Source organism: Rhinolophus sinicus, chromosome 8 (genome assembly GCF_057876585.1).
Source record: "Rhinolophus sinicus isolate RSI-liver-muscle chromosome 8, RSI-T2T, whole genome shotgun sequence".
Classification (NCBI taxonomy): domain Eukaryota; kingdom Metazoa; phylum Chordata; class Mammalia; order Chiroptera; family Rhinolophidae; genus Rhinolophus; species Rhinolophus sinicus.
The window spans coordinates 7,143,976-7,171,012 of NC_142508.1; the positions used below are offsets into that span (position 1 = coordinate 7,143,976).

A 27,037-nucleotide genomic window follows, 5' to 3' on the forward strand; every position below is an offset into this window, starting at 1 on the left:
CGATAATATAGGCATTTTTGAAAACCCTCACTGTAACCTGAGTGCCTTGTGTTCAGAATTTGGAAACCTTTCTCCAAAGTGGTCCTGCTCTTTGATCTGAGGAGGTCTTCCTTCTGTCCGGGGCTTAAATCCGTGCTCTTCTAGTTGTTTTTCATTTAGCATTTAAACGTATTATAAGAAAATTTAAGTATATATGCATGAATATATTTCCCAGTTGTGATCAATGTATATAGTTTGAAATGTGAATTTTTCTCTTACGTGTCTGCGTTAGGCAATTTGTCTGGATTGCTGCAGTCTCTTTAACGACTGCATTATAGTCTGATGTATATTGCAGAATGCTAGCTTGGTACTGAAAAACTAAGAAATGTATTTTTAACCAAGTCCAGAAGCATTTGCCTGACATGGCATCCAAGGGTGGCGTCAGGGGATCATCATGGAGACTTACCAGGCCCTCATCCCCTTTTAGAGTCACCTGGCTTTATTTGCATGGCTCCGACTCGGTTTGTCCTGTCTGGTGTCACAAGCCAAAATGTGCCATGCGCTTCATTATTTCCACTCTTCCTTTTCTACTCAAGGTGACAGCTGTAGTCCCTCCAGATCCTGCCCGAAACCTTTCTGGGTAAAGATACGGTTAACAGATGCCTGGACCAACTGAGTTACGTCCTTCTGGTGACAGATGACAAGTCATCTTATGCATGAGATACAAATAGGCGGGTTTAAGCCAATCTTAGTCAAATGAGAATGTCCTTCAAAGCAGTTTGGGGGGGTTGCCACCAACTTTCCAGCGCTTTATCCTTCTAATCTCGTGCCTCTCTCTCAGGGGAGGAGGAGGAGGAGACGCAGCTGTCTGCAATAGCCTCCACCCCTTCTTACTCTTCCCAACACTTTCTTTGAGCATAATGCTCATGTGGTGTTTCCCTTTGTCTGTCTGTTTGGGGTTATCCAACTTGGTAAATTCTAAAAGAGCCTGGATTATTTTGTGTAGGTGTCACCTGCAGCTTTCAGAGTGACGTTCGGGGCCGTACTATGCTACCTCGCGTACTCTGGTCTTTCTTCACTGTTCTTCCTTCACCATTCCCTTGTGTGATGTGCTTACAACAATCTGTTGACATTTGAAGGATAGAAGCAAATGCCACTCTAAAGCTCCCTCAGTGCAGGTGAAATGACAACGAATTTTCAGTACTTCAGCGGAGTAGCCCAAGCCTTCACGACACTACCTCCTTCGTCCTCACAACAGCTGCATCAGAGGTGAGGAGGACAGGGATTGCGGGCATCTAGCAAATGGGTGTTGAGCTCACCTGAGGAACTTGCAGCAAACATCACAGGCCAGTGCAGCGGGAGCCGGCTGTGTCTGCAGGAGGCACGGCAGGTGGGGCCCCAGGAATTAAAGGAAGTAAAGCCGTGGAATCAGCTCCGAGCCGCTTTTGGACAGACCACCATGCCCCTCATGGCACACACTTAAATCTGATGGCTTTTCACACTGAAAAACGTTAGCCAGTTCTCCACAGATCATTCCTTTTACCACTCAGAATTCACGTAGATAGGGCTCCTCTGAGGGATTTCAACTGTCCTTTATTTCGTAAACCCAGTGAGCTTTGTCTTTTTTCTTCAAGCAGCTGATTGGCTCTTTAACTGCAACATGGGCCTATGAGGAGAACACGCTAATGATAGGACACATTAGGGACGTCTTTTTAGCAAAGGAAAATCATACCATTTCTTGTTTATTTTAGAAAAGCCTGAACATGTGAACGTGCTAATCCTGGGGGACATTTTCTAACTGGCACAATTAGCTTTCATGCCTCCAAGTAGCAGCGCTTTCTTGGTCTAATTGTTGGTCGGACAGATGGCTGAGTCGTAACACAGGAAATGGGGAGATGGAAGAATAATTGAGCGCGAGAAGCCCTCTAATGACTCCAGCCCTGCTCCAAGGGCAAGGGAAATGTGCGACTTCTGAGAGAGATGAAGATAAATGCCACCACTTTCAGCAGAATCATAATAGCCCTTCCGCAGACATTTGAGTTCATGAAAGGATTAGTTGTCAGGACAGAGAGGGGACCAGGGCTCACCTTGGAAGGAGCCTGCAGCAGATCAGAACTTCGAGCGCGAAGGCCCACAACAGAAAGCAGAGCCGAGGCACGTCCGCGGAGGCCTGCCTAGCAGTGCCTACGCCTGCTCCTACTGCCAACCTGCACTGGGACGGCCGGGCCCGTCAGGCGGGGTCATTTCAGGTCCTCCACCAGTCAGTGTAAGTAAAGGTCGTGCGTGTGAGCGAGGACACAAAGGAAGGGTCCCTGCCACATACCAGACTGTGTGCCCAGCATCTCTTAACAGGCTCTTCCAGGCAGCTGTCGTGTACATATCACAGGCTAGATGACTTCTTCCTAAACGTGGCTCACATTTTCTTTAACTTGGATGTATTTTAATGCATTTCAAATCAATGGGCATTTCTTGTAACAGCATTACTTCAGTTTTGGGGGAAATGAAGGTGAACAAGAGGAAAATACTTCCCTTCCTCAGTTCTTAGCCTTTTTCCCCAAATGTTTACATTGAATTTTAAGATTGAAAAAGTCAAACTACAGCAAAATCTGTGTATGTTTCCTTCTGATTTAGCAACTGTTAACATTTTTCTACCTATGCATCTCTTTCTTTGTGTGCGTACTTTGCTTTCTGAACCACTTGAAAATACAGATGCGCCTCTGTACTTTTTTATGATGGGGTTACATCCTGATAAATCCATCGTAAGTTAAAATTATCAGAAGTCAAAACTACATTTAGTACACCTAACCTACCAAATACCATAGCTTAGCCCAGCCTCCCGTAAACGTGCTCAGAACACTTCCATTGGCCTGAAGTTGGGCAAAATCACCTCACTGCAACTTCCCAGCATCTTGAGAAAGTATCATACTGCACATCACCAGCCCAGGAAGAGATCCAAATTCAAAGGGCAGCTTCTACTGAATGCCTATTGCTTTCGCACCATTGTAAAGTCGAAAACTGTCAGTCAGTCAAACCATCAGAAGTCAGGGACCACCTATGTTAAAGACACGATGATACATAAGCCCCCGAATTCTTCAGGTTCTATCTCTTAAGAACAGGACTTCTTCTACGTAACTACGGTGCCATTATCTACTTCAAAAAATCTAACATTGATAAAGTAGCATTATACAGCCCATATTCGTATCCCTTATTTTTCCTAGTAATGCTCTCTATGCATTTGCTACATCCACAAAAAATCTAAAACAATCATGCATTGTATTTGGTTGTTCTGCCTGTTTGTCTCCTTTAACCCAGAGAAGACCCGCACTGCCCACCTTTCTGGTATTAACAGTGACAGTTTTGAAGAGCCCAGCCAGCTAACTTGTCAAGTGCCCCACATCGTGCATTGGTCTGATAGTTTCCCCCGATTAGATGCAGGTTAAACATTTTTGGCAAAAGTTATTACATAAGCGATGTTGTATTTCATTCATCCCAGCATCCTATCAGGAAGCACATAATGTCTGTCTGTCCTTTTATTGGTGATGCTAAGTTTGATCCTTTGGTGAAGATGATATTCAGGAGATCTCTCTGCTATATCCCTTTTTCTTTAAAATTAAAAGTAATACGTGGAGTGTTACTTTAGACTGTAAGTATCTTGCTCCCCAACATTTCACCCGCTGATTTTAGCATCCGTTGCTAGATGACCCCTGCCTGAACCACTTATTACATTGGCAGCTGCAAACGGTACCTTTCTAATTCTCTAATTCTGTCGCTTATCCCTGTAGTAGTTAGCATTCTTCTGTAAAAAAGGGATTTTCCTCTCTCCGCTTGCCTCTGGGATTCTTTTATGGCTTGAGATAGAAAACCGAGAGTGATGCAAAAATAATATATCAAAGTGTTCTAAATTTTTTGTGCGCTCTCTCGCTTTTTGGAACAAGATATTTCAGACTCACCCTGTACTTTGCGGCCCTCGACGTGGAATCTAAATAGCCAACTTGTAATACAAAATATGTTCTAGGGAAGCAACCAAGTCATTTGTAAATAGAAAATAGAGGACTGTCATCCGCCCGGCATAGGCAGAGAATCAAAGAGAGCTATACAGGCTAGAAGGTAACATCTGACTTCAGACATGAAGGATACAGCAAGTATAGAAAAGATGGGGTGTGTTCCAGAAGGAGAGGGCACGTCAAAACTGTTCATGAGAGGGGGAAGTTCCTGATCTATTGAAGAAAGAACAAGTGACGTGGGGTGGCTGGCAAGTGGGTCACCTGGGAGGAAGTAGCCAGATGACAAAGGGCCATAAATGCCAGGCCAAGATGTTTGGGGTGGGGAAGCAGGAAGGTTATAGGCGCTAGGATCTATGAGAATGACATGGTCAGAAATGGAATCCGGAGGAGTGGGAAGCAGAGGTGACGATTTGGAGTAAGGAGTGGAATTAGGTTACTGCTACATGTCCAGGCAGGAGTCTACTTGTTATATTCCTTAAAGAATGTAGTATGTACTCTGTTGGTAATTGTAGGTTAGGTTGTTCAGGTTTTGCATTTCAGCTTTCTTTTCTACAGTTCCAACACAGTATTGGAAGCCCTAGCCAGAACAATTAGGTAAGGAAATGAAGTGAAAAGAAGTGAAATTGTCACTACTTGCAGATGATGTCATGTTATATATAAAAAACCCTAAAGACTCCACAAACACAAATTGTTAGAATACACAAATATAGTAAAGTTGCAGATACAAAAATTAATTAAAAATCTGTTGCATTTCTATACATTAAGAGAGAAGTATCAAAAAGAGAAATTAACAATCCCGTTTACATCAAAAAGAGTAAACTATCTAGGAATAATCAAGGAAGTGAAAGACTGCTTCACTGAAAACTGCAAAACATTGATGAAAGAAATTGAAAAAGACACAAATAAATGGAAAGATGTTTCACTCACGGTAGGAAGAATTAATGCGTACTGTTAAAATGCTCATACTGCCCCAAAGCAATCTACAGACTCATTGCAATGCCTATCAGAATTCCAATGTCATTTTCTACAGAAATGTGTGGAGCCACAAAAGACATTGCATAGACAAAGCAACTTGAGAAAGAAGAACAAAACTGGAGGCGTCACCCTTCCTGGTTTCCAAACTACATTACAAAGCTATCGTCATCCAATAGTATGATATTGGCATAAAACAGACACATAGACCAATGGAACCAAATAGAGAGCCCAGAAATAAACCCACACGCATATCATATGGTCAATTCTCAACAAAGGAGCCGAGAACAAACAATGGAGAAAGGACAATCTCTCCAATAAAAGGTATTGGAAAAACCAGACAGCCACATGCCAAAGAATGAGACTGGCCCTCTACCACCACACACAAAATCAACTCAAAATGGATTAAAGAGTTGAACATAAGGTTGGAAACCATAAAAATCTTAAAAGAAAACCTCGTGGGCAAGATTCTTGACATCAGTCTTGGCAACGACTTTTTTGGATTTGACACCAAAAGCAAAGGCAACAAATACCAAAATAAGCAAGTGGAACTGTATCCAATTACAAAGCTTCTGCACAGCAAAGGAAACCAACAAAATGAAAAGGCAGCCTACTAAATGGGAGAAAATATTTGCAAAGTATACATCGAATAAGATTAATATCAAAAATATGCATAAAGAATTTATACAACTCAATAGCAGGAAAAAATGATATTAGATATTTTTCCAAAGGAGACATACAGATGTGGCCAACAGGTATATGAAGTATCACTAATCATCAGGGAAATGCAAATAAGAAATACCTCACAACTGTCAGAGTGGCTATTATCAAAAAGACGAGAAATAACAAGTGTTGATGAGGATGTGGAGAAAAGAGAACCCTCGTGCACTGCTGGTGGGATTGCATTTGGTGCAGCCGCTATGGAAATCAGTATGGAGGGTCCTGAAAAAATTATTACCAGAGCTACTATATGATCCAGCATTTCTACTTGTGGGTATTTACAATAGCCAAGACATGGAAACAACCTAAGTGTTCATGGATGGATGAATGGATACAGAAGATGTCTCACACACACAGGAATATTATTCAGCCATAAAAAGTAAGGAAATCTTACCATTTGTAACAACACAGATGGACCTTGAGGTTATTATGCTAAATGAAATTTGTCGGACTATGAAAGACAAACACTGTGGGATCTCACTTATATGTGGAATCTTTTTAAAAAAGAACAGAAAAGAAATATACAGAGAACAAAGTGGTGGAAGCCGGGGGTGGGGGGTGGGAAAAATGAGTGAAGGTGGTGAAAAGGTTTAGACATACTTCCAGTTATAAAATAAGTAAGTCATGGGGATGTAATATCCAAAATGGTGACTATGGTTAACAATACTATTGTGTATTGTATATTTGAAAGTTGCTAAGAGTAGACCTTAAAAGTTCTCATCACAAGAAAAAAATTTGTAACTGTATGGTGATAGATGTTAACTAGACACATTGTGATGGTCATTTCACTATATATACACACATATATATGTATAGAACCATTATGTTGTACACCTGAAATTAATATATGTCAGTTATATCTCAACAACAAATATACATACTAACTTTTTACCTGTGTTTACTTTTTTAATGCGGCGACTGGGAAATTAAAAGTTAGATGTGTGGAGCACGTATTTCTAATCGACAGTGCTGATACAGATAACTGAAGGTATTTTTTACTTTGATAGGTGGTCTCAAATTTTTGTTTCCTTTTTAAGATTCAATCGATGTGACTACACAAAAGGCAGGTACTTACATCTCTGAGCTAGGACTGGTTTGAGCTTCTGCTTCATGACTATGAGAACGCAATGTATCAATTTAATTTTCAAAAACAACCATAAGTACAAATGCTATTTTATAGGAACAATTTTAGTAATAATAATCTCCCCAGGGTTCCTTTTTTTAAAGTGTAAATTAGCAAATTTTAAATAGGAAGTTTGCCTCTCACATTTGCATATAAAGCCCCTTTTTAAATCTATAGTTCAAAAAGTAAAATTATAAAGACCAATCGTAGTAAACTGATTGTAGATGTAGTGTTTTTTTCTGCTAAGGAAATCTGTCATGTGTTTTAATGTAGAGCCCTTTCTCCAAAGAGGATGAGCGTCTCAGAGAGTGAATGACAGGTGTGGGGACACGTGTTCTGTCCTGTCTGAAGTCGTTAATGGTGCAGCCTGGCTAACCTGCCTCCTAGAACGCACCCTACAGTTCCAGGATAGCAGGGAACCCTGAGACTCACGTAGCAGGTTCCTGAAGCTCTTAAGTCTTGATTTTCACTCTCGCTAAATCAGTCGCTTAAGCTGCTGACAGTCAGGCTGCTGACAGGTCTACGCTTCAGGGAAGACAGACCGGTGTCAGTTCTCTTTTTAGAGCTCTTTAAAGAATTGCCTTAACCTCCCTCAGTAACGTGTCTGACAACTTCTGTTCCCATCATAGCCCACTTTTTTAACCTCTCTCAGCTTCATCTTCCTCATTTAGAAACTGCAGAGAAAACCCTGCTATACCTCGAGCTCTTGGGGCACCGTCTGTACTCAGAGAATGTCGTCCAGGAAGGAGAATTACTCCCTCTCAAACACCACCCCACAAAGCATCTCCCACGCCTTTCTCTTTTGCTCCCTCACTTTAATTGAGTTTAGAAATATTTGCATTGCCTTTTTTTTCTAATTTTACTTAATTTTATAAAATAACCACTGTCAGTTCACAAATTCTTAGGAAGCCAGGCAGGGGCTGGGCCTCTGGGGTTGGCTGTGCCCCTGCCCCGTCACCAAAGCCTTTACCTCCCACTGGAACGTACAGCCCATCCTGGCTGCATCCACATTCACCCCTGCCTCCTGCGTCAGTCCTGTCCATGGGGTTTGATTGTCTGTGCACATCTTTCTCCTTTACTAAAATGTGAAGACCTTGAAGGAGAGACACTCCTCACTGTTCCCTAGCGCCCAGCACTTAGTAAATACCTGTAAAGCATACGAGCCTGTGCATGTCTGCAGGTGGCACTGAAGTGACCTGATGCGTCACATGAAAGCTAGTCCGGCAAGGCTGCGACGTTTACTTCATTCTACCTCTCAGCTGCTTCCAAACTCATCACTTGAATTAAGGCATCTGCTAATTGCTTAAATCACGGCATTTCTATGTTTTCATTTTAAGACTATTAAGGTGGGAGAAGAAAACCTGATCTACTTTATTAATAGCATAACAGAAGAAAGCAAAGAGGAAGAAAATTTCTTGAATACGAATCACATTAGAATTTGACTATAGTCCATACAGCTTCTCTGTGCAGTAGCTATTATTATCCACATTTTACATTAAGAAGAAACGGAGGCCACTGTTTCCATAACTGATTTCATAGAGCTACCGTGTTCCCTTGAAAATAAGACTAGGTCTTATATTCATTTTTGCTGCATTAGGGCTTATTTTCAGGGGATGTCTTATTTTTTCATGTACAACAATCTACATTCATTCAAATACAGTCATGTCATCTTCTTCTGGAACATCGTCATAGTGTACTAAATGTGTCCGTCTGACTGAGATCTTAACTGGGGCTTATTTTGGGGAAAACAAGGTAGTGAGTGGTAGAGCCAAGATTTGAACCTAGGTCTGAGTGACTAAGCTCATCAAAACGAGATTTATGTTTTTTGACAGCTAGCTCCTCTGTAAAAGCGCCCAGCAGCTCACACAGGTGCAGAGGGAGGAGCTTCCCACTCTTATTGGAAAGCTTGATAGCCACAGAAGCCTCCCAAGTTCTCCTGTGCGTTCTGTCAACCTACTGAAAAGAGCCCCAGGCCACTAAACTGGCTGCCAGGATGAACCCACCACTTACCCCAACCTGACATGAAAAGAGGTGAATAGTTGAACTCTACCCATTTACTAGTTTCTGCGTTGCAGTCTTCAGTCTTTCCAGTTTGAGAAAAGAATTGGTAGGATGTCACTGAAAACTCTAGAATATTAAGTGCCTAATTCTCATCCTTCCCTTTGTGAAAGAAAATAGTTTGAGATAATGGACAAAAATTGTGAAATCTATGTTTCTCACATTTTTAAGTTCTTCTATTTCTCTAAAATATGAAAACCCAAAAGTCAGGCTACGTCCGCTAATGTATAACTCACGTTAAATTTCATTGAAACAGGAACTTCACTAGTCCTCACTAGCCAATGTTCTTGTCATTAGACTATAATTGTCCTTAAAACAATTGATGATGATGGCTTGGAAACAAAAGGTGAAACACAATTTCACCTTCAGTCAGAACAAGCAATTTTAGGTTGTTTATCACATGTCTTACGGTTGCTTCTAGTTTTATACGCAGCTGTAACTTTAATCTCTAGTTAGAAACAGGACTTGATCTGAGGGGTTATTTTAGAACAACTATGGTTCACTCTACTGTACTCTGTGCAAAGAAGGAAAAAATGAATCTAAGGGTCCTAAACGTTGAACTGAATCTAAATGTTCAGCCACCCAATGTGTTGGACACCCAAGTTCTCTGGGGCAGAAATGAAAAAGTAATTAATGAGGGGGTGATGCCATCAGGATGGAGACACAGGTCATTCCCAACTTCAGCCCCCCTCACATGCGGACACCACTGTGAGAATCCTAGAGTACGGGGGGAGGGGGGGGGAGGAAGCAGCCCCCTGCAGTACAGAGGCTGAGAGGACGGCATTAGACGGGAAGAGGACGTCATGGCTGCTTCCTGAGGCTAGCACAGCATCTCACCATCAGGGTCCCCCCGGGCAGAGAGGAATAGATGCCCAAGGTGGACACAGCTCCCTGAGCATTGTGGGGCGCTGCTCAGGAGGCCCACTCTGGTCTCACTTCATGAGGGAGGCTGTGGGGCTTGACCACTAGGAATTAGATTGTGACGGAGAAGGGGGATAGGCTCTCAGCACCCAGCACTTGGATGCTAGCAGACTAAGTTTCTATTCTACTCACTCAAGATGGCCGCCCAGTCTGACCAGGGAATTGGCAGAGCACCCATCTTCCTGACTTGGGACCTCAGACAGTGAGCTACCCCAGCCTTATTGCTGGCGGGCTGCTGCTCCTGGGAGGAGGCTAATTCCCAGCCCTCCCCCCTCCCGTGGCTGAGCGTAGGTCCCAGCCCCGCCACCCAGGAAGCCTGGCCTGAGCACGTGGGCAGCTGCTCCCAGCAGCAGTCGAGCAGACAGCCCGGCCGGCAGCACCACCCCATTCTCAGGGCAGCTTGGTGCTCAGTTCTGCGCCCCACCCAGGTAGGGGAGATAATTTAGTCCTGCCCACTGGTGAATGCGGCCTCCAGGCCCACCTGACCAGGAAACCTAACCACAGCCCATCCTGCAACCCCACCTAGTGGCTTTTGAGTGCAGAGCCCAGCCCGTGGCCCGTCCCATCTGCACAGCCAGGAAACTCGGTGCATGATGCTCCCTAATTGGGTCCCCAAACAAGAGCCTTGGGGCCTGTAGAGCCTCCCACCGTAGCCCTGTCCCAACCAGGGAACCTCAGCAGAGCCCCCGGGAAGCTGCATCGCCCTCCTACGGCCCTGCTCACAGTGACACATGTGGCTTTCCCTGTCTGCAGAGCGGAGCTGGTGGTTCTCTGTGAATTCCACGTGCAGTTCTACCTGACTCAGGTCCGAAGACGACAGCCAGGCTGGCCTCGGAGCCTGGGGTGCTGCACCCCCCACACACGGAAGCTAGTGCGTAGCCCTGCATCCTGCTGAGCAAAGGCCTGACTGGCTAGGGAGCCCGACCAGAGGACCCAGGCACTGGGCAGCTCGTCCTACAGTTGTACCTGGACAGGTGACCAAGACAGCACATGGACCATTTTCTAGGATGGATGTGTCAGGCCACGAAACAAACAGCAAATTCAAGGACACTGAAATCATACCAAGTATCTTCTCTGACCACAGTGGTGTGAAAGTCGAAATCAATAACAGAAGGAAAAGTGGGAGATTCATGAATGCATGGAAATTAAACAATACTCTTCTGAACAACCAGTGGATCAAAGGAGACGTTTAACGGGAGATAAAAACACATCTTGAGACCAACGATATTAGAAACACAACATGCCAAAACGTACGGAATGCAGCAGAAGCAGTGCTGAGGGGGGAGTTCAAAGCTATAAATGGTCTCAAATACACAACCTAACTTTACACCTGCAGAACTAGAAAAAGAAGAGCAAACTAAGCCCAAAGTTAGCAGAAGAAAAATAAAAATTTCAACAGAAATAAAGACCAGGAGAACAAAAGGGAAGATGAACAAAACTAAGAGTTAGTTCTTTGAAAAGAAACGAAATTCCCAAACCTTTCGCTAGATTAACCAAGGGAAAGGGGTGGGGGGGACTCAAATCAACCAATCTTTGAGCCCAAGTGAAAACTAGGAGTTTGACCTAATCGGTTTCCCGAACCTTGAAATGCATGTGTCACGTTCAGGTGGGCTGAGCACCCCTGCTTCCTCCCTGGGCGGCTCCCGGTCCAGCAGGTGGAGCTGCTGCAGCGAGCGCCCTGCACTGCCTCTGAGTCCCTGCTGCTGCAGGGAAAACCCTGAAAGCCCCCAGGCTGCCTGGCCGGAGGCACCGCCACCCACCGGCCCTCAGGAGGCCGAGCCTCTCCCCAGAGTCCACGTTGGCTTTCTGCCCCTCCCTCTGCAACCACCACCCTCCCTCTCTCCACCTAACAGTGTCTGGGACTGTGAATGTGAGGATGGACGTGCATATTGACGTCACTTAGAAACTTCCCCTCCGAGGAGCTCTCGGTGACTGAAGCACATGTTAGGGTGATAGTCCCGTGAGGGTCACACTGGAATATTCCTGTACAGCGTTACTTGGTAACTCGGTGTGGACCTCAGTAAGGGTGTTCACAGCTATGAAAAACAAGTAATGTGACTTTTAATAAGTGAACTGTGTGAACTAGTCACACTAACTATACAGTACCCTGGAATGCTGTTTATTTCTGAATTTTTAAATTCCCTTTTCAATTTCCTCAGAAAGATAACAGGCTCCCTCTAGTGGGAAATGAGCATCACAATGGAATTATTTCCCCCAAAACTGTAACTTCAGTTACACTTTGAAGGAAAGGGAGCCTCTTCTGACTCTGACAGTATGAGCTCCACGCATTAATGTTCTCTTTGTATTTTAGCAAAAAAAAAAAAAAAAAAAAATATATATATATATATATACACACACACACACATTAATATATTTATAAGAAGTCATGTTGATGAAAAGAACTGCTTTTCTATATAATAAAAGCAAAGAGAACTGAGGTTACAAATCTGTGCCTACGCATTAACTTCAGCCAACTTGTTAGAAAATATGGATATATATATATATATATATATATATATATATATATATATATGTAACTTATAAATATGTAAGTTCTTATTGCACAACTTAACTCTTAAGCCTTTGCTTGGATAATTCAGTAGTTTAAAGGATTATCTCATCTCTTCCCCCACTTTATAGCTGAGCATAAGTGGCTTGCTCAAGCTTACCTTTGGAGGTCTGCTTTGACCTTTGAGTTCCTATTGGTTTTACAGAAAGTAAGCCTTGTCCAATCTGGCTTTTCTTACTTTATGAGGAAAGAATGATCAAAACCCTCTGCTTTCTGGAAGTAATGAGCTTTCTGCCTGATATCATTCATACCTGAAGTTACAACTCCATCTTTATAGAGTTTAATAACTGATGTAAAGTGTCTTGAATCATCAAGAAAAATTAAAATTGCACCAGGTAAGGAAGAAAGCAGCACATTACAGCAATGGGTTTTAGTTTTACAATCGGTAAAGAAAGAAAAGAAAATTTAATAATGCGAATGGCGTATATCCCCAAACGGTAAATAACCAACTCCAGGAAGACTGGTTATGGCAAGTTACGGAAACAGTCCATTTTAAGACCCCGTATCACACCCAGCGCACGTTTCATATGTCTTCTATCAAAGCACGTGCCTAATTGCTCTAGGGTCTCTGCGGACTAAGTCATTGTATGCAGGAGAAAGGTTGGTTTTCACTAACACTTTTTCTCGCCCTCTTATAGCAAATCACATGCTTGCTTTTGGAACACTGGTCAGTACTTCCAACACCTATGATGGATCTGGTGTTGTCACCGTGGAGACGGACCAGCCGCTTCTCTGGACCATGGCCATCAAGCCCTAACTCCGGACTGCCATTCCCAGCCGTGCCTCTAACTTACCTCACTGGCCACCGACTCACTGCTCAACAACAATAGTTCACCTGGTTTGCAGGGGTCCAACCTCTCCATGGCAAGCCCACTCGTTTTAAAACTGTAATGTTCAGAGAATCCAGGTGACATAACTGACAGCTCTGACTTTGACAGGGAGGGGGGGGGAATCATTTTTAAGAAAATAAATAATCTTTGTGACATTCAGTTGGAAGACTAATGTGGATCATTCTCCTTTACTGATGATTCTTATGTTATTAATGATTCCATTTTCCTAGACAAGTGCTTTAATTCTGAAGCTGAGAAGGCTCAGCGGCAGCTCTTGGCATCCAGCACGTAAGCCCCCTCCTGCCCATCTTCAAAGGTTTAACACCAAGGACTTCTTCTGAGTATTAATATTCGATTCCTTTACACACAGAAAAACCTTCTTTCCAGACTGCAATGCTAGAACTGCACCACTTACTCTGGCCTATTACTGTCTTCAGTATTGTCTTTTAAAAATAAATCAAGAATCACTGACCTAGTTATTAAATTGGAAAACAGGTAGTTGTGGATGCCACAGGTGAAGAGAAAAATGGCATGAAAGATAAATGACAATTCACAAGGTCCCCCAGACATATTCACCCCAGCATGCCACGCTTTCGTGGAGTGACCGGTCAAAACTGGCCCTCGTCAGAATATCAGCCTAGACAGAGAGTGCTGTGCAGAGGAAACTGAAGCATAAAAAGGGAATTGTTCCTGACATACCGCAGACTGAACAAATGTTGGTTCATAGACCCCAAGTTAATTCCGAGGACAGAAAAGGCGCTTGGCAGCCTGTGGGGTTCTAGGGAGCCCTCGTCTGAAAGCCCGAGTTCTGGTCCCAGCCCAGCCATCCGCCTGCCTTCCCGGAACCCCAGTCCTCAGCCCGAAAGCGGCAGGGGCTGGCGGATGGTGCCTGAGCTGCACTCCCACAGTCAGGGTCCAGACACTGGTGGGGCAGTTACTAGGCAGACAGTGCACAGGGAGACTCGGCCACCAAACCACCAGGCACTGAAATGTATTGTTTCTCTATGATGAGACCCTCTTCTCGCTTCTTACCCTCTTCTGTCCTATTTCCCAAAGCACATGTTGCCCCACAGGTTTGCTAACAGACACACAGCCCCACTCTTGCTGCAGGGACAGGGACCAGCAGCTCCGTAGTTCCTGGTGCTACAACAGAGTGAGCGGCGGGTTAGGAGTGGGTCTGAACCAGCCTGCAGCTGTGAGCACTCAATCATTAGAGACCATTTGTAATTATTTATGCAAATACATGTGAGGTTGAAATCCAGATGTCAAAAACATTTAAACTGCATGTCTGTGGTCAGTTTTTAAGAAAACAATCTTTTCATAACTGTATTTCATTATCACCAATCTCACAATCAATGTGTATATATAGATACACACACACACATACATATATATACATATACACATATAATGATTTGCTCAAAGGATGATTAATAACTGCAGTACTTCACTCACCATCTGAGTCCAGAGAGCAACGCGGTGTTACTACTAATACCTTCTCTAATCTCCATGGAAGTTACTCTCCAGATTCCGTGGCCCTATCTGTAAACGACAGCTTATATGTAGACCTATTTACCTTATAGGATATAGCAGGGAAGGACAGATTGCCTTCCAAGAGCTCTATAAGCTGGAGAAAAAAGAACTAATGGAATGAGCTGCCACTGTGGAGAAATGAAGAAAATCAGTGGAGGAAGAACCCTGGGGCAGCCAAAGCCGGGGTCAGAGCACAGACCACATACTCAGTGCTGCAGCCAAAGAAGACGTTCTAGGCCCTTCCGAGCACAAACAGAGTCCAGAGCTTTGTCCGTCCACTGCCCAGCTCCCCCTTCACACAGAGACCATCGCAGGACAGCCAGGGGAACAAGCAGGAGAGCAGCCAGTCACCGGCTCCTTCATCAGCTCATTTCCCTGGGAACCTCCAAACCACTGTCCCAAACAGTACCTGCACCTCAGAACCTAGAACACAGCCAGGAGGGCGGGTCAGGTGTGTGGCGTTCTCAGCACTTACTTTCTACTTCACTTACAAGTCCAGGCTCAGCCGCTGTACATTCATTACTAGAAACGTGTCCACAGCATAGAAAAGAAATATGTCCATTGTTTTAAGATTTCACTACAAAAGAATGCATGTCTTATTTACCCTGAAAATCTTACCAGTGTTACTAAGGGGATACTCAGCAAAAAGAATCTAGTTTGCTGCAGCTCGGTAAGCACTGGGGGGGGTGGGGGGGGAGTGGCCCTAAGACCCTCCTCACCACCTTCTATCATGCTGTGGCCCCTGGAGGCCCGTGGAGGCGTCCTCTTACAGCAGAGGGCGCCCTTCCCCCTCCGGCCAGGTTACAGAAGAAGTAGATACTGACCCCTCTCCATTCCTTACAACTACTTAGGAGCAATTCTGCTTCCTCACCACATCATTTCAGCAAGTACCACTGACTGTTTCTCTGCTAACACTGAGTCTGCAGGTGATGAGCGCTCAGGGCTCCCAGGGAACTTGCAGCGCCCCCCAGACTGCCCCTCTTCCCACACGTCTATTCAGTCCGGGTCCAGGTCTCCAACATGGGGCCATAAGACAAACTGGACGCTGGGCCCTGCTGGAATGTGACCCGTGTTCGTCGGCCCCTTTGGCTTCAGTCCGTTTCTTCTCTGCATGGGTCTGGTGTGTAGCTTTTGTAAATCCACTGACAGTCACCCTAAAGTGGCACTGAGTTCCCTAAATCTCTGATTAGTGAGAACATGCTATGAGCAGCCAGTAGAATCTGAAAATGGCTGCAGCTACTGGAACCCTGGTCGGAGTCCCAAGGGACTCTGAGATGCAATGATTCCTGAGTGTGGCCCAAGGAATGGGGAGTGGACCCCGCTCCCAGATGTAGGTCGGCCAGACTAATGGCCCTTTGTTCCTTCATTTTGGCTAAGCAGACGAGAGCAGTTTTCTCTTGGGATGGGAACGAGGCCCTTTCACGAGCTGCAGAGCTCACTCAGAGCAAGGAACCGGGGTCATTACAGCCTGGCCATCCCCAAAGCTCACTGCTCGCACATCACATCACACTTCTGTCTGTGTGCGGTGCCTTTGAGACACACGTGCTTACTACTCACTCCTGCTCAAGTTCACACTTTCCAAAGCTTTACTCAACAATCAAAATAAAGCAGAGCATGGATTTGATGTGCTTGAGACGGATGACATGTGCCAACTCAGTAAACAGGAAGAAACTATGCATCTCGCTCCTAAAGTCTGATTATAAAAGGGTGGCTGAATGGTGACTTTCAAACTCTGTTCACCATGACCCTCCAGAAGTCTTGTGACCTAGTTTACACACACACACACACACACACACACACACACACACACACACACACACACTGCATTCTAATAATTTTATTCTAAATTGAAAAACACCCAGAAATCTACTCTAGATTGAAAAAAAAAAAATGAACCAAGAAGTAAAATGCATAAAAGGACTTTTTAAAAATGTGTGTGTGTGTATGTGTCTGTATGTATCTGTGTTCAGCATTGAGCATACACGTCTACGTTTAGGACAATATTAATAATTGACTACTTCATCTTTACCACTTAATAGTGGTTTTTATCCTCCATGTGTATTAAGAGGTGCATAACCTACCTGTGACAGCAGGCTGAATGTCATCCTTTTGGGGAATAATAAAATCATTTTAACTTCATTCGCAACAGGGGGCATTAGATTATTAAGTTGTATCTACAGCATTTTATTCAGAATAAAATAAATGATCCTTACACCTGGGGGAGATGAAAGCTGCAGCCACAAGGTCAGGCCATTCCCAGGGAGCCCATCTACCCAGAGTGAAGAATGCCTGGCACACACCAGTTACCCCGCCGTACGTGCCACGGCAGATTTCCCGGATCAGTCATGTTTTCTTTGCTGATGAGCCCCCGTCAGAGCCTCATCTCAAAACCATTCTCCAGGCAGCCAGGACCAATTCTTCTCCACTGGCTTGGCACTCTGGAGGCTAAGAGCTCACGCATGATCTTACCACTGTACATAAAACAGCTGCAACCTGGGAAAGCGGTCACGGCAACACCCTTCTTACAGGTAATGGATTAGTAAACAGATCCAAGGACGTGCTCCCTATGTACGGAATTGTACCACTGAAAGCAAAGGCTTTCTTATACAGCAAAAGAAAAATGAATGCCATCCCTGCAAAAGACTTAGAAAAACATAAACAGGGCCCCTGAGCTCACCCGTAGTCAAGAAATAAGAAATTTCTCATAATAGACTTATAGCTGCTCCTTGAAAACCAAGAAATCTAAGATATGTAATTCTGTGTGAGCCCAAATGTTGATAAGGGTTTTTAACTAACAGTAAGAGAACTGATAAAAGATTAGAAATCATACCTTATTTCTTTCTTTTAAAGACTAGTGAATAATTAATAGCCAGTTATATTTTTGAACAATAAACACGGGGAATTATGAGTGTAAAGTTCTTCAGGAACTGAGCAGAGTCCCATCTGAATGGCATAATTAAGTTTTTGCTTAGTTGCTGAATACTATGAATTCTGCTAGAATCTAAACCCCTTGGGAGCATGGACTTTGTGTTTCTTGTTACCCGCTGTCTCCTCTGTCTTAGAATAGGGCCTTGTCTATACCAAGTGTGCAGAAAATATTGGTGCAGGACCCCCTGGTGCATTCACTAACACCACCACCCCATTTGTATCCAGAACCCAGGAATATACTGCATGGCTTCCCGAGTCCCTGAAAACTATTTTTCTTTTCCCTCCTTCATCCCTAACTACCCCAGATTTAAGCAGATATGCTCAAGTCCCCCTTGAATAGGTTCCAGTCTTAGAGATAGGGCTCCAATCCTCCATCAGGCAGGCCTGATAATCTAACCTCTCACTCACATATCTGAAAAAGGAAATAATGTGCACAGAACCAACACTGGGTACAGACATCAGCCAAGGCCAAACATGGCTCATGACAAACAAGGGAAAGTCAAAAGGCCAGGGGACTTTAAAGTACTTGAAATGGATCGATAAAGGAAAAGTGAAAGCCAGGAGGCAAGTAATGACAGACGTTTGGAAAATCCGTATGGACTAAAAGAATCAAGGTCAACATCAGAGCACATTTGATTGCCCTGACTTGTTGGGGGAACTGGGAAATAAGAGGTCAACAAAGGAATGTTTCAAAGTTGGAAATCTTGTAGCTGGAGTTATTTCCAGCTTTGGGAGTTCAAGGAATGACCTTGGCTAGCGTGAGTTGAAATAGACTACAGCCAAAAATACATGTTATTTTTAAATACTTTGAGACCATGGCATTCAATTTTGATATTTTAATTGTGTTTACATCTACTTGTTCCACAAATTAAACCTTTAACATCCATATGAAATTAGCCTGAGGAATCTAAAACCATAAAAATATGATACATTATCTCCAACTGAATTACCCACACAAAATCTCATTTATTTTGATTTTGTGTTCTCTGTTAATAAATAGCACTAACTAACTTTTTAAAAAAATATTACTGTCACAAAAGAACTGGATTTTTATTGGGGGGATAAAAACCTCTCTTCACCAAAAAACTCATCTTTCTCACTTTTATTAATACAAATACTCAGCAAATATTTGTAAAATGCATGAAGCGTCTTTCTATGTAATATTAAATGGCATTCTACTCACCTGTCCCTTAGAAATTCTCATGTTTAAGTCCCATCACACTCTGCTGGATAACCCCAGTAACTTAAATATTATAGGTTATAAAATTTGAAAAACAATGATCTCAAAAATAGAGAAGATTTCAATACAATAGCCATGGAACCAAGTGTGTGAAGGACACAGAGCAAGGGTTTCCTTAGAATAACACAGAGGTTTAGTTTTCTGTGCTGTAGGAAATCGTCAGTGTCCATCAATTCTCTTTCTCCTTATCTTCATCAATGTAAGAAATACTTTGCACTCTACTTTACATTCCCTAGGCCCCAATGGTCTACACATTCTGCGCTTTTATTTGCACCTCTTAAAATTCAGAGAAGCCTTCGTGAATAATGTGATGAGGAGAAACGGTGCAGAAAGTTGTTGGGATAGCTTTTAGTCCCTGAATTTATTGTGCATATTTTAAAGTTGACCTTTTAGTACAAGTTTCTATACAATTCCATTGCAAGGGATAGAGCGACATGTTCAGTTTGAATATCTGTATGCCACTGAATAGTGAGTTTTGTGAGGGAAAAGTCAGATTAAATCATGACGAAGCCAGTATGTTCTTTTTAAGGCTAAGTACAGGGAGGAGAGAGATTTTCTTTTTAGAAAGAGAATACATTTTCCACAAAAAGGAAGAATTGCCCTAAATTTTAAGAATTGGACATGCAAATCATTTTCATAAATTCTTTTCTAGACTAGATGTTGCGAAAAGAACCATCCTTATAAATACATCAGTGGTGTTAGTCACATAGCTGATGCCACACATTCCTGTTTCCGAGAAGGAATAGCTTTCCCCAAGTTGCCCTAGGCTTAACCTTTCTCTTGGGGAGATGTGTAATTTATAAGAGCTGAACCTCCAGAGCACAAAAATCCAGTAAGTGGTATTAGATCAAAGAGGACTGGATGAATTAGGCATTACAGAAGCCCCCAGTGTCTGAATTTTCCCATTATTCATATTCGAGCCTCCTCAAAACATGCCATAGGCCCGGACCTTTTGCAGACTTGGTGGGAGGCACATGTCATCTAACTGTAAGAAAGAACCTCCTAACACGTTTGCCATCCCACAGCCACACAATGGGCGCATACCCTCTGGACACAGGGAGCTCCCCGGCAGTCAGTCCAAGGCTGGACAGACACGTGTGAGGTCAGGCCTTTCAATGAACCCCCAAGTTCTATGTTAAGTAACTCCCCAGGAAAGCCAAGATCTTTACCTATCTGAACTTGGAGGGAGAGGATATATGCCCCTTTCCAGATTTCTGCTGCTTAGCTAAAATCATCAGAAGCCATCTTAACTTTGTGTTTTTTGCAAATGTATTCTCAGGGCCTCATTGAAAATATACTGCTATTGCATCTGCTACTCGGGTTTCTAGGTTGAAGAGTTATGGCTGGTGAAGTGACCTGTGTAAGAATGCAGGTGGAAGCATGAAGATGAAAATGGGCCTCCCTGGTTCCATGCAAGTTCAGAGTCCCAGGCAGGAGACGAACCCTGTGCTGTTCCATAATAACAGTGAGCTCACTTCCCCGGTTCCTGGCAGCACTATTTCCAATAGCCAGAATATGCAAACAGCCTAAGTGTCCATTGAGAGTGAACGGACAAATAAGCTGTACATCTATACAACGGAACACTGCTCGGCCATAAAAGACGAAATAGTGCCATTTGTGACAACACGGATGGATCTTGAGGGTATGATGCTAAGTGAAATAAGTCAGATGGAAAAGGACAAAAACATGTATAATTTCACTCACCAAAGTCATAGGTACAAACAACAGATTGGTGGTGACCAGAAGGGACGTGGGGTACAAGGAGGGCGAAATGGGTAAAGGGGGTCAATTACGTGGTGACAGACGGAACCTAGGCTTTTGGTGGTGAGCGTATTATAGTGTATACAGATACCCAAGTATAAGGCTGTACACCTGGAACTTACAGTGTTAGTAGCTAATGTTACCTCAATAAATAAATAAAAATAGTAATAAGTAAAAAAATAAAAACCACAAACAGTGAGTTAACTTTCAATAAAGCAGAAAATCTAGTTACCTGGGATATTCCAAATTGACACACTGCTGTCCTCAAAAACACACATTTGAGTGCCAACTGCAGGGCAGACACCGGGGGACAAGGGTGCCCTCACAGGCTTGTAGTGAAATGAATGAGAGACAAAAGAGAGAGAGGAACAGGAGAGAGATGGACAAGGGGAAAGGAACAAAGGGAAGATGCCTGGGAAAGCAGACAGTGAATACTGCAAAGAAGGCAAACCTGGGACCTTCACTTTGGGGGAAGGAGATGGAAAAAGGAGAGAGGGAAAAAAAGAAGGAAATTTGCTTCCATTTTCTAACCCTCTATAAAGCTAGTGAGCATTACGTTCAAATATTAGCACAGCAATTAACAGAGCAGTAGAGGGCGGACTGCTATGTATCCGGTAAACAGATGTGAGAAGTTTGTAATACGAGGTTCATGTTCAGAGATAAAGGACACAGTGCATACGAACAGTTTGATCACAACTCTATAAATATTAGACAACACTGGGAGAGGAAATATTTCAATTTTTATCATGGTTAGCTTTGCATAATGAAATTTGAGGTGATTTCTTTTCTCATATCTACTTCTGTCTTTTTTCTATGGTTTTAAGAAAATAAGCTGCATGTACAATAAAATTTTACTTTTTGAAATATAATTGTATTAGTCAATTTAAAGTATTTAAAATCCCTACATGTAAGAAAAAAACAAATCATCACATTTTAACAGAAACACTTTGTAACACTGCAAAGCCCTGCAGGCAAACAGGCCCGGGGAGACACAGAGGCAGGTGCAGTCATGCTCTCAAAGGCACAACAGCAGAGCCCAGGTAGGCCCAGGAAGACAGGTGCACAGAGAAGTGACCAACTGACCCGTGCACAGGACATCCCCCAGCACAGAGATTCCCATTGTCTGGTTCACTCTAGTTTTTCAGGCATTAATAGGTGGTATTTATTTTATTATTCCAAAACACAATTTTTAAAATGCTTTGTAAACAAAATTTCAGCTTTTCACTCAATTGTGTATTCATTCAACAAATATTGTTGATCAGTCTGTCCTGACTCTGGACTTCCGGTCAAAATGGCATTGTAGGTAAATGCTGTGCTCACCGCCTCTCACAACCACATCAAAATTGCCACTAAATTCCAGAACAACCATCACTGAGAATCGCCTGAAGTCTAGCTGAACAGAAGTCCTATAACAAAGGACGTGCAGAAGAAGCCACGTCAAGACTGGTAGGATGGGCAGAGATGCCGAATGGGCAGGTCCCATACCCACCGTGTGGCAGTGAAAAATCAGGAGGGATATCTCTGCTTCAGAAGTCCCCCCTGAGGTGCCACGGGTCCCAGCCCCACACCAGGCTCCTCAGCCCAGGGCCCTAGGGCCAGGAAGAGGAGTCCCCACAACTTCTGACTGTGAAAAGCAACCAGGATTGTGGCTGAGTGAGACAGGAGCAGTAGCAGGGGGGCTGCTGGAGACCCAGGGGCTGCAAGTTTTAAAGGGCCCACCCACAGACTCACTTGCTCACAAACTCACGTGCTCTAAGCTCCAGTGCAGGAGCAGCAGTTCAAAGAGCACCAGGGACACACGGGAAGGACTAAACTAAGGTCAGGGAGAGGCCTGCAGGGCCAGGGGCGAGGGCAGCTCTTTCCCAGGACTGGAGTGCTGACAGGCCTCCACGTCTCCCAACAGCTTTCACACACAGGCAGCCTCCCCTGGCTTGTGCTGTGCACATCCCTAAAATCTCTCAAAGTTCCACAAACCCCAAACAAGCAGCGGCTGGCCTCAGTGCGCCCTGTACCTCTTGCTAAGTAGCCCCAAGCCTGGCACTAGTGGCAGCCAGCCTGGGTTCTCAGCCTAGTCCCTCCCAGGTGCCTCCAAGCTGCCTCCACGCCCAGCACACACGGCAATGAACCACAAATCACTTTGTAGCTCCTACCAGGTGGCCCCAGGCCGGCCACAGGCAGCAGCTCACCTTCGCTTGCAACAGAGCCCTTTCCAAGAGGTCCCAAAACCAACACACTCTGTGGCCGGCTTCAGACCACACCACAGCACCACCCAATTAGCTCCACAAACGACACACCCAAAGGGTGGACTCCGCAAACACCAGAGCCCCAGTAAAGCGAATCCCACCCCATGGGATCAGTTCCCACACAGCAGCTCGTCCACTGCAGTCACAGCCATCAGCACGAGGGCAAGCCCACCCACGGATGTGCCGAGAACAGTCAAGGCTCAACTACCACGTTTTCCCGAAAATAAGACCTAGCCGGACTATCAACTCTAATGCATCTTTTGGAGCAAAAATTAATATAAGACCCGGTATTATATTATACCCAGTCTTATATTATGTTAAAATAAGACCAGGTCTTATATAATTATAATATAATATAATGTAATATAACATAATACAATACCTGGTCTTATATTAAAATAAGACCGGGTCTTATATTAATTTTTGCTCCAAAAGATGCATGAGAGCTGATGGTCCAGCTGGGTCTTATTTTCAGGGAAACAAGTTACAACAGGAAGGCACACACGAACCACACAAGGGACACCCATGGAGCCCCTGGCTCAGGTGACCAGGGTGACTGCACCAGTGGGGCCCACAGGACACCCACCAAGACCAGGAGACGTAGCAGCCCTACTTAATATATAGAAACAAACAAGGGGGCAACCAAAATGAGGAGACAAAGAAACGTGTCTCCCAAAGGAAATAACAGGACACAACTCCAGAAAAAGAACTAAAAAACATGGAGACAAGCAATCTACATGAGGCAGAATTCCAAACACTGGTTATAAGGATGCTCAGGGATCTCAGGGAGAATTTCAACAAACAGATAGGAAACAAAAAATGGAAACAGAAAACATAAAGAACCAGCCAGAAATGAGGAATACAATAACTGAAACGAAGTCTACATTAATTGGAATCAATAGCAGATTAGGTGAAACAGAGGATGGAATCAGCAATCTGGGAAAAAAGGTAGCATAAAACACCCAATGGGAAACAGCAAAACAAAAAAAGAAAAAAAAAAAGTGGATAGTTTAAGGGGCCTCCAGGACAACATCAAACATACCAACATTCGCGTCATAGGATTTCTAGAAGGAGAAGAGAGCAAGGAATTGAAAACATATTTGAGAAAATAATGACAGAAAATATCCCTAACCTGGCAAAGGAAATAGACATACAAGCCCAGGAAGTGCAGAGAGTCCCAAACAAGATGAACCCAAAGAAGCCTACACCAAGGCACATCATAATTGAAATGACAAAGGAGGCAAGAATATACAGTGAGGTAAAGACAGTTTCTTTAATAAACATTGTTGAGAAAACTGGAAGGTACATGCAGAAAAATGAAACTAGACCACTGTCTTACACCACATACAAGAATATAACTCAAAACAGATTAAAGACTGAAATGTAAGACCCCAAACCATAAAACTCATAGAAGAAAATATAGTCAATAAACTCTCTGGCATTACTCTCAGGTATATATGACATATATGATATGTCTCCTCAGGTAAGGGAAACAAAGAAAAATAAACAGGACTACATTAAACAAAAAGATTTTGCACAGCAAAGGAAACCATCAACAAAATGAAAAAAGCAACTACCACACGGGAGAAGATATTTGCCAATGATACATCCAAGAAGGTGTTAATATCCAAAATATGTAAAGAACTCATACGTATAACTTACCGCCAAGAAAACAAACAATAATTGGGCAGAGGACCTGAACAGGCATTTCTCCAAAGAGGACACACAGATGGCCGATAGACATATAAAAAGATGCTCAATGTCACAGAGCACCAGATAAATGCAAATCAAAACCACTCTATCAGTAAATCAACAAAGAGCAAGTGAGGCTGTGGAGAAAAGGGAACCCTCGTGCACTGTTGGTGGGATTGCAAATCGGTGCAGCCGCTATGGAAAACAGTATGGAGGTTCCTCAAAAATTAAAAATAGAGCTACCATATGATCCAGCCATTCCACTTCTGGGTATTTATCTGAAGAAAACAAAAACACTGATTTGAAAAGACATATGCATCTGCATGTTCACTGCAGCATTATTTACAGTAGCCAAGATACGGAAGCAACCTAAGTGCCACCGACAGACAAATGGATAAATAACCCATTTATGCAATGGATTATTACCCAGCCACAAAAAAAAAAAAAAAAAAAGAAAAGAAAAAGAATATCTTACCATTTGTGAGAACATGGACGGACCTAGAGTGTATTATGCTCAGTGAAATAAGTCAGACAGAGAAAGACAAACACCATATGATCTCACTTATATGTGGAGTCTAGAAAACTTAAGTGAACAAACAAAACAGAAACAGACTCATAGACACTGAGAACAAACCGATGGTTACCAGGTGGGAGCGGGTTGGGGAGCTGGGTGAGAAAGGTGAAGGGATTAAGAAGCACAAACTGCCACATATAAAAACAATCACAAAGCTGTAAAGTACAGCATAGGGAATACAGTCAATAACATTGTAATAACTATATATGCTATCAGGTGGGTATTAGGTGTATTGGGGTGATCACTTCGTAAGTTATATAAACGTCTAATCGCTATGCTGTACACCTGTAATTAACACTGTATGTCAACTGTAATTGAAAAAAAATTAATTTATTGAGCTTCTCCTCTTCAAATTATATTTCAGTCATTACAATCACACCCCTGCTTATACCCTCAACTCTCTCGTGCTCAAAAACTAACTCCAACTCTCTGCCGCCCCTGCCCCTGAAAATAGCTGGAGAAAAACACGAGTCATGACGACCGGCACCAATGGCATCCATATCACTAAAGCCGACAACCTCAGTCCTCACCGTACTGGGCCCAGCAGGAACATTTACCTCACGAGCACGTTATCCCTTGGCTTCGGGACCGTGCTTTCTGGGTTTCCTCCCACCTCACTGGTCGTTCCTTCTCTCCACCCTATCCTGGGTCCTCCATTTTTCCTCCATCCCCCCTGCATGAAAGCTCTTGTGTCACTCCCCTTCTTTTCCCAGGCCCGCTCACTCTCTCATTGATGTCATCTAGTACGATGGCCTCAGACGGCGTCTGCATGGAAACTCACGTAGCAAATTATCTGCTTCACATCTCCACACTGATACCGCGTTTCCCTGAAAATAAGACCTGGCCAGACCATCAGCTCTAATGCGTCTTTTGGAGCAAACATTAATATAAGACCCGGTATATTATATTACACCAGTATATTATATTAGACCCAGTCATGTTATGTTATGTGTTATGTTATGTTATGTGTTACGTTGTGTTGTGTTATGTGTTGTGTTATGTGTTGTGTTATGTGTTGTGTTATGTGTTGTGTTATGTGTTGTGTTATGTGTTGTGTTATGTGTTGTGTTATGTGTTGTGTTATGTGATGTGATATGTGATGTGATATGTGATGTGATATGTGATGTGATGTTATGTTATATAAGACCCGGTCTTATATTATAGTAAAATAAGACCAGGTCTCATACTAATTTTTGCTCCAAAAGACACACTAGGTCCGGCTAGGTCTTATTTTCGGGGAACCATGGTACCTAACAAACTTCTCACACTTCACACGTCCACCTCTAACCCTGTGCTGCCCTCCCCAAAGCCCGCTCCCTCTCCTTCCCTCCCACCTAAGGACGGCAAGCCTGTCCTTCCAGTTGTTGAAGCCCAAAGCCCGAGTCCTTCTCAGCTCCTTTCCCTCCCAGCTGCTCGCTGTACTTGGAGAGTGTATTCAGACCCCTTCTCACCATCTCTGCTGTTAGCACCTGCTCCCGGCCACGACTGTCTCATCTGAACCACTGCAGTCCCCACAGTGGCCCCTCCTTCCCCTTTGTCCTCCCCCAACTATTCTTAGCGCAGCCGCCCTGTGCAACCACCACTTCTCTACCCAAAATGCTGCAGCGCTTCGGAAGAAAGCCAGAGCACTTAGTGCACCAAGACGCCCAGGGGGTCTGGCCCACCCTCCCCATCACCTCTCTCGCTTTGTACTCTCTCCCTGCTCACTCTCTTCAAGCCTCACAGGCCCCCTTGATGTTTCTGAAACAAACCCGAGATACCCCCACCTCAGGGCCTTTGCTCTGGCTGTTCCCTCCGTCCGATAGACTCCCTGCCAGGTCCCCACGGGGTTGGGGTCCTTGCCATTTTCCAATCATTCCTCGGATCTCACCTTCTCAACGAGGCCTACCT

At 43.8% G+C, this 27,037-nt stretch overlaps 1 protein-coding gene across 7 annotated transcripts in view; it reads left to right on the top strand.

Moving 5' to 3' along the window:
• The window catches only part of TPK1 (thiamin pyrophosphokinase 1), a 258,145-nt gene that overhangs the window by 229,198 nt on the left and 1,910 nt on the right, over window positions 1–27,037 (top strand). For 2 of the 7 annotated variants that reach the window (XM_074315233.2, XM_074315235.2), the window contains one exon: window positions 12,985–13,335. The exons of the other annotated variants lie outside the window; for them this stretch is intronic. In XM_074315233.2, coding sequence (XP_074171334.1) covers window positions 12,985–13,103 — 119 coding nt within the window. In that variant the 3' untranslated portion in view covers window positions 13,104–13,335. Of the gene's footprint in view, window positions 1–12,984; window positions 13,336–27,037 lie in introns of those variants that run through there. 7 annotated transcript variants of the gene reach the window in all.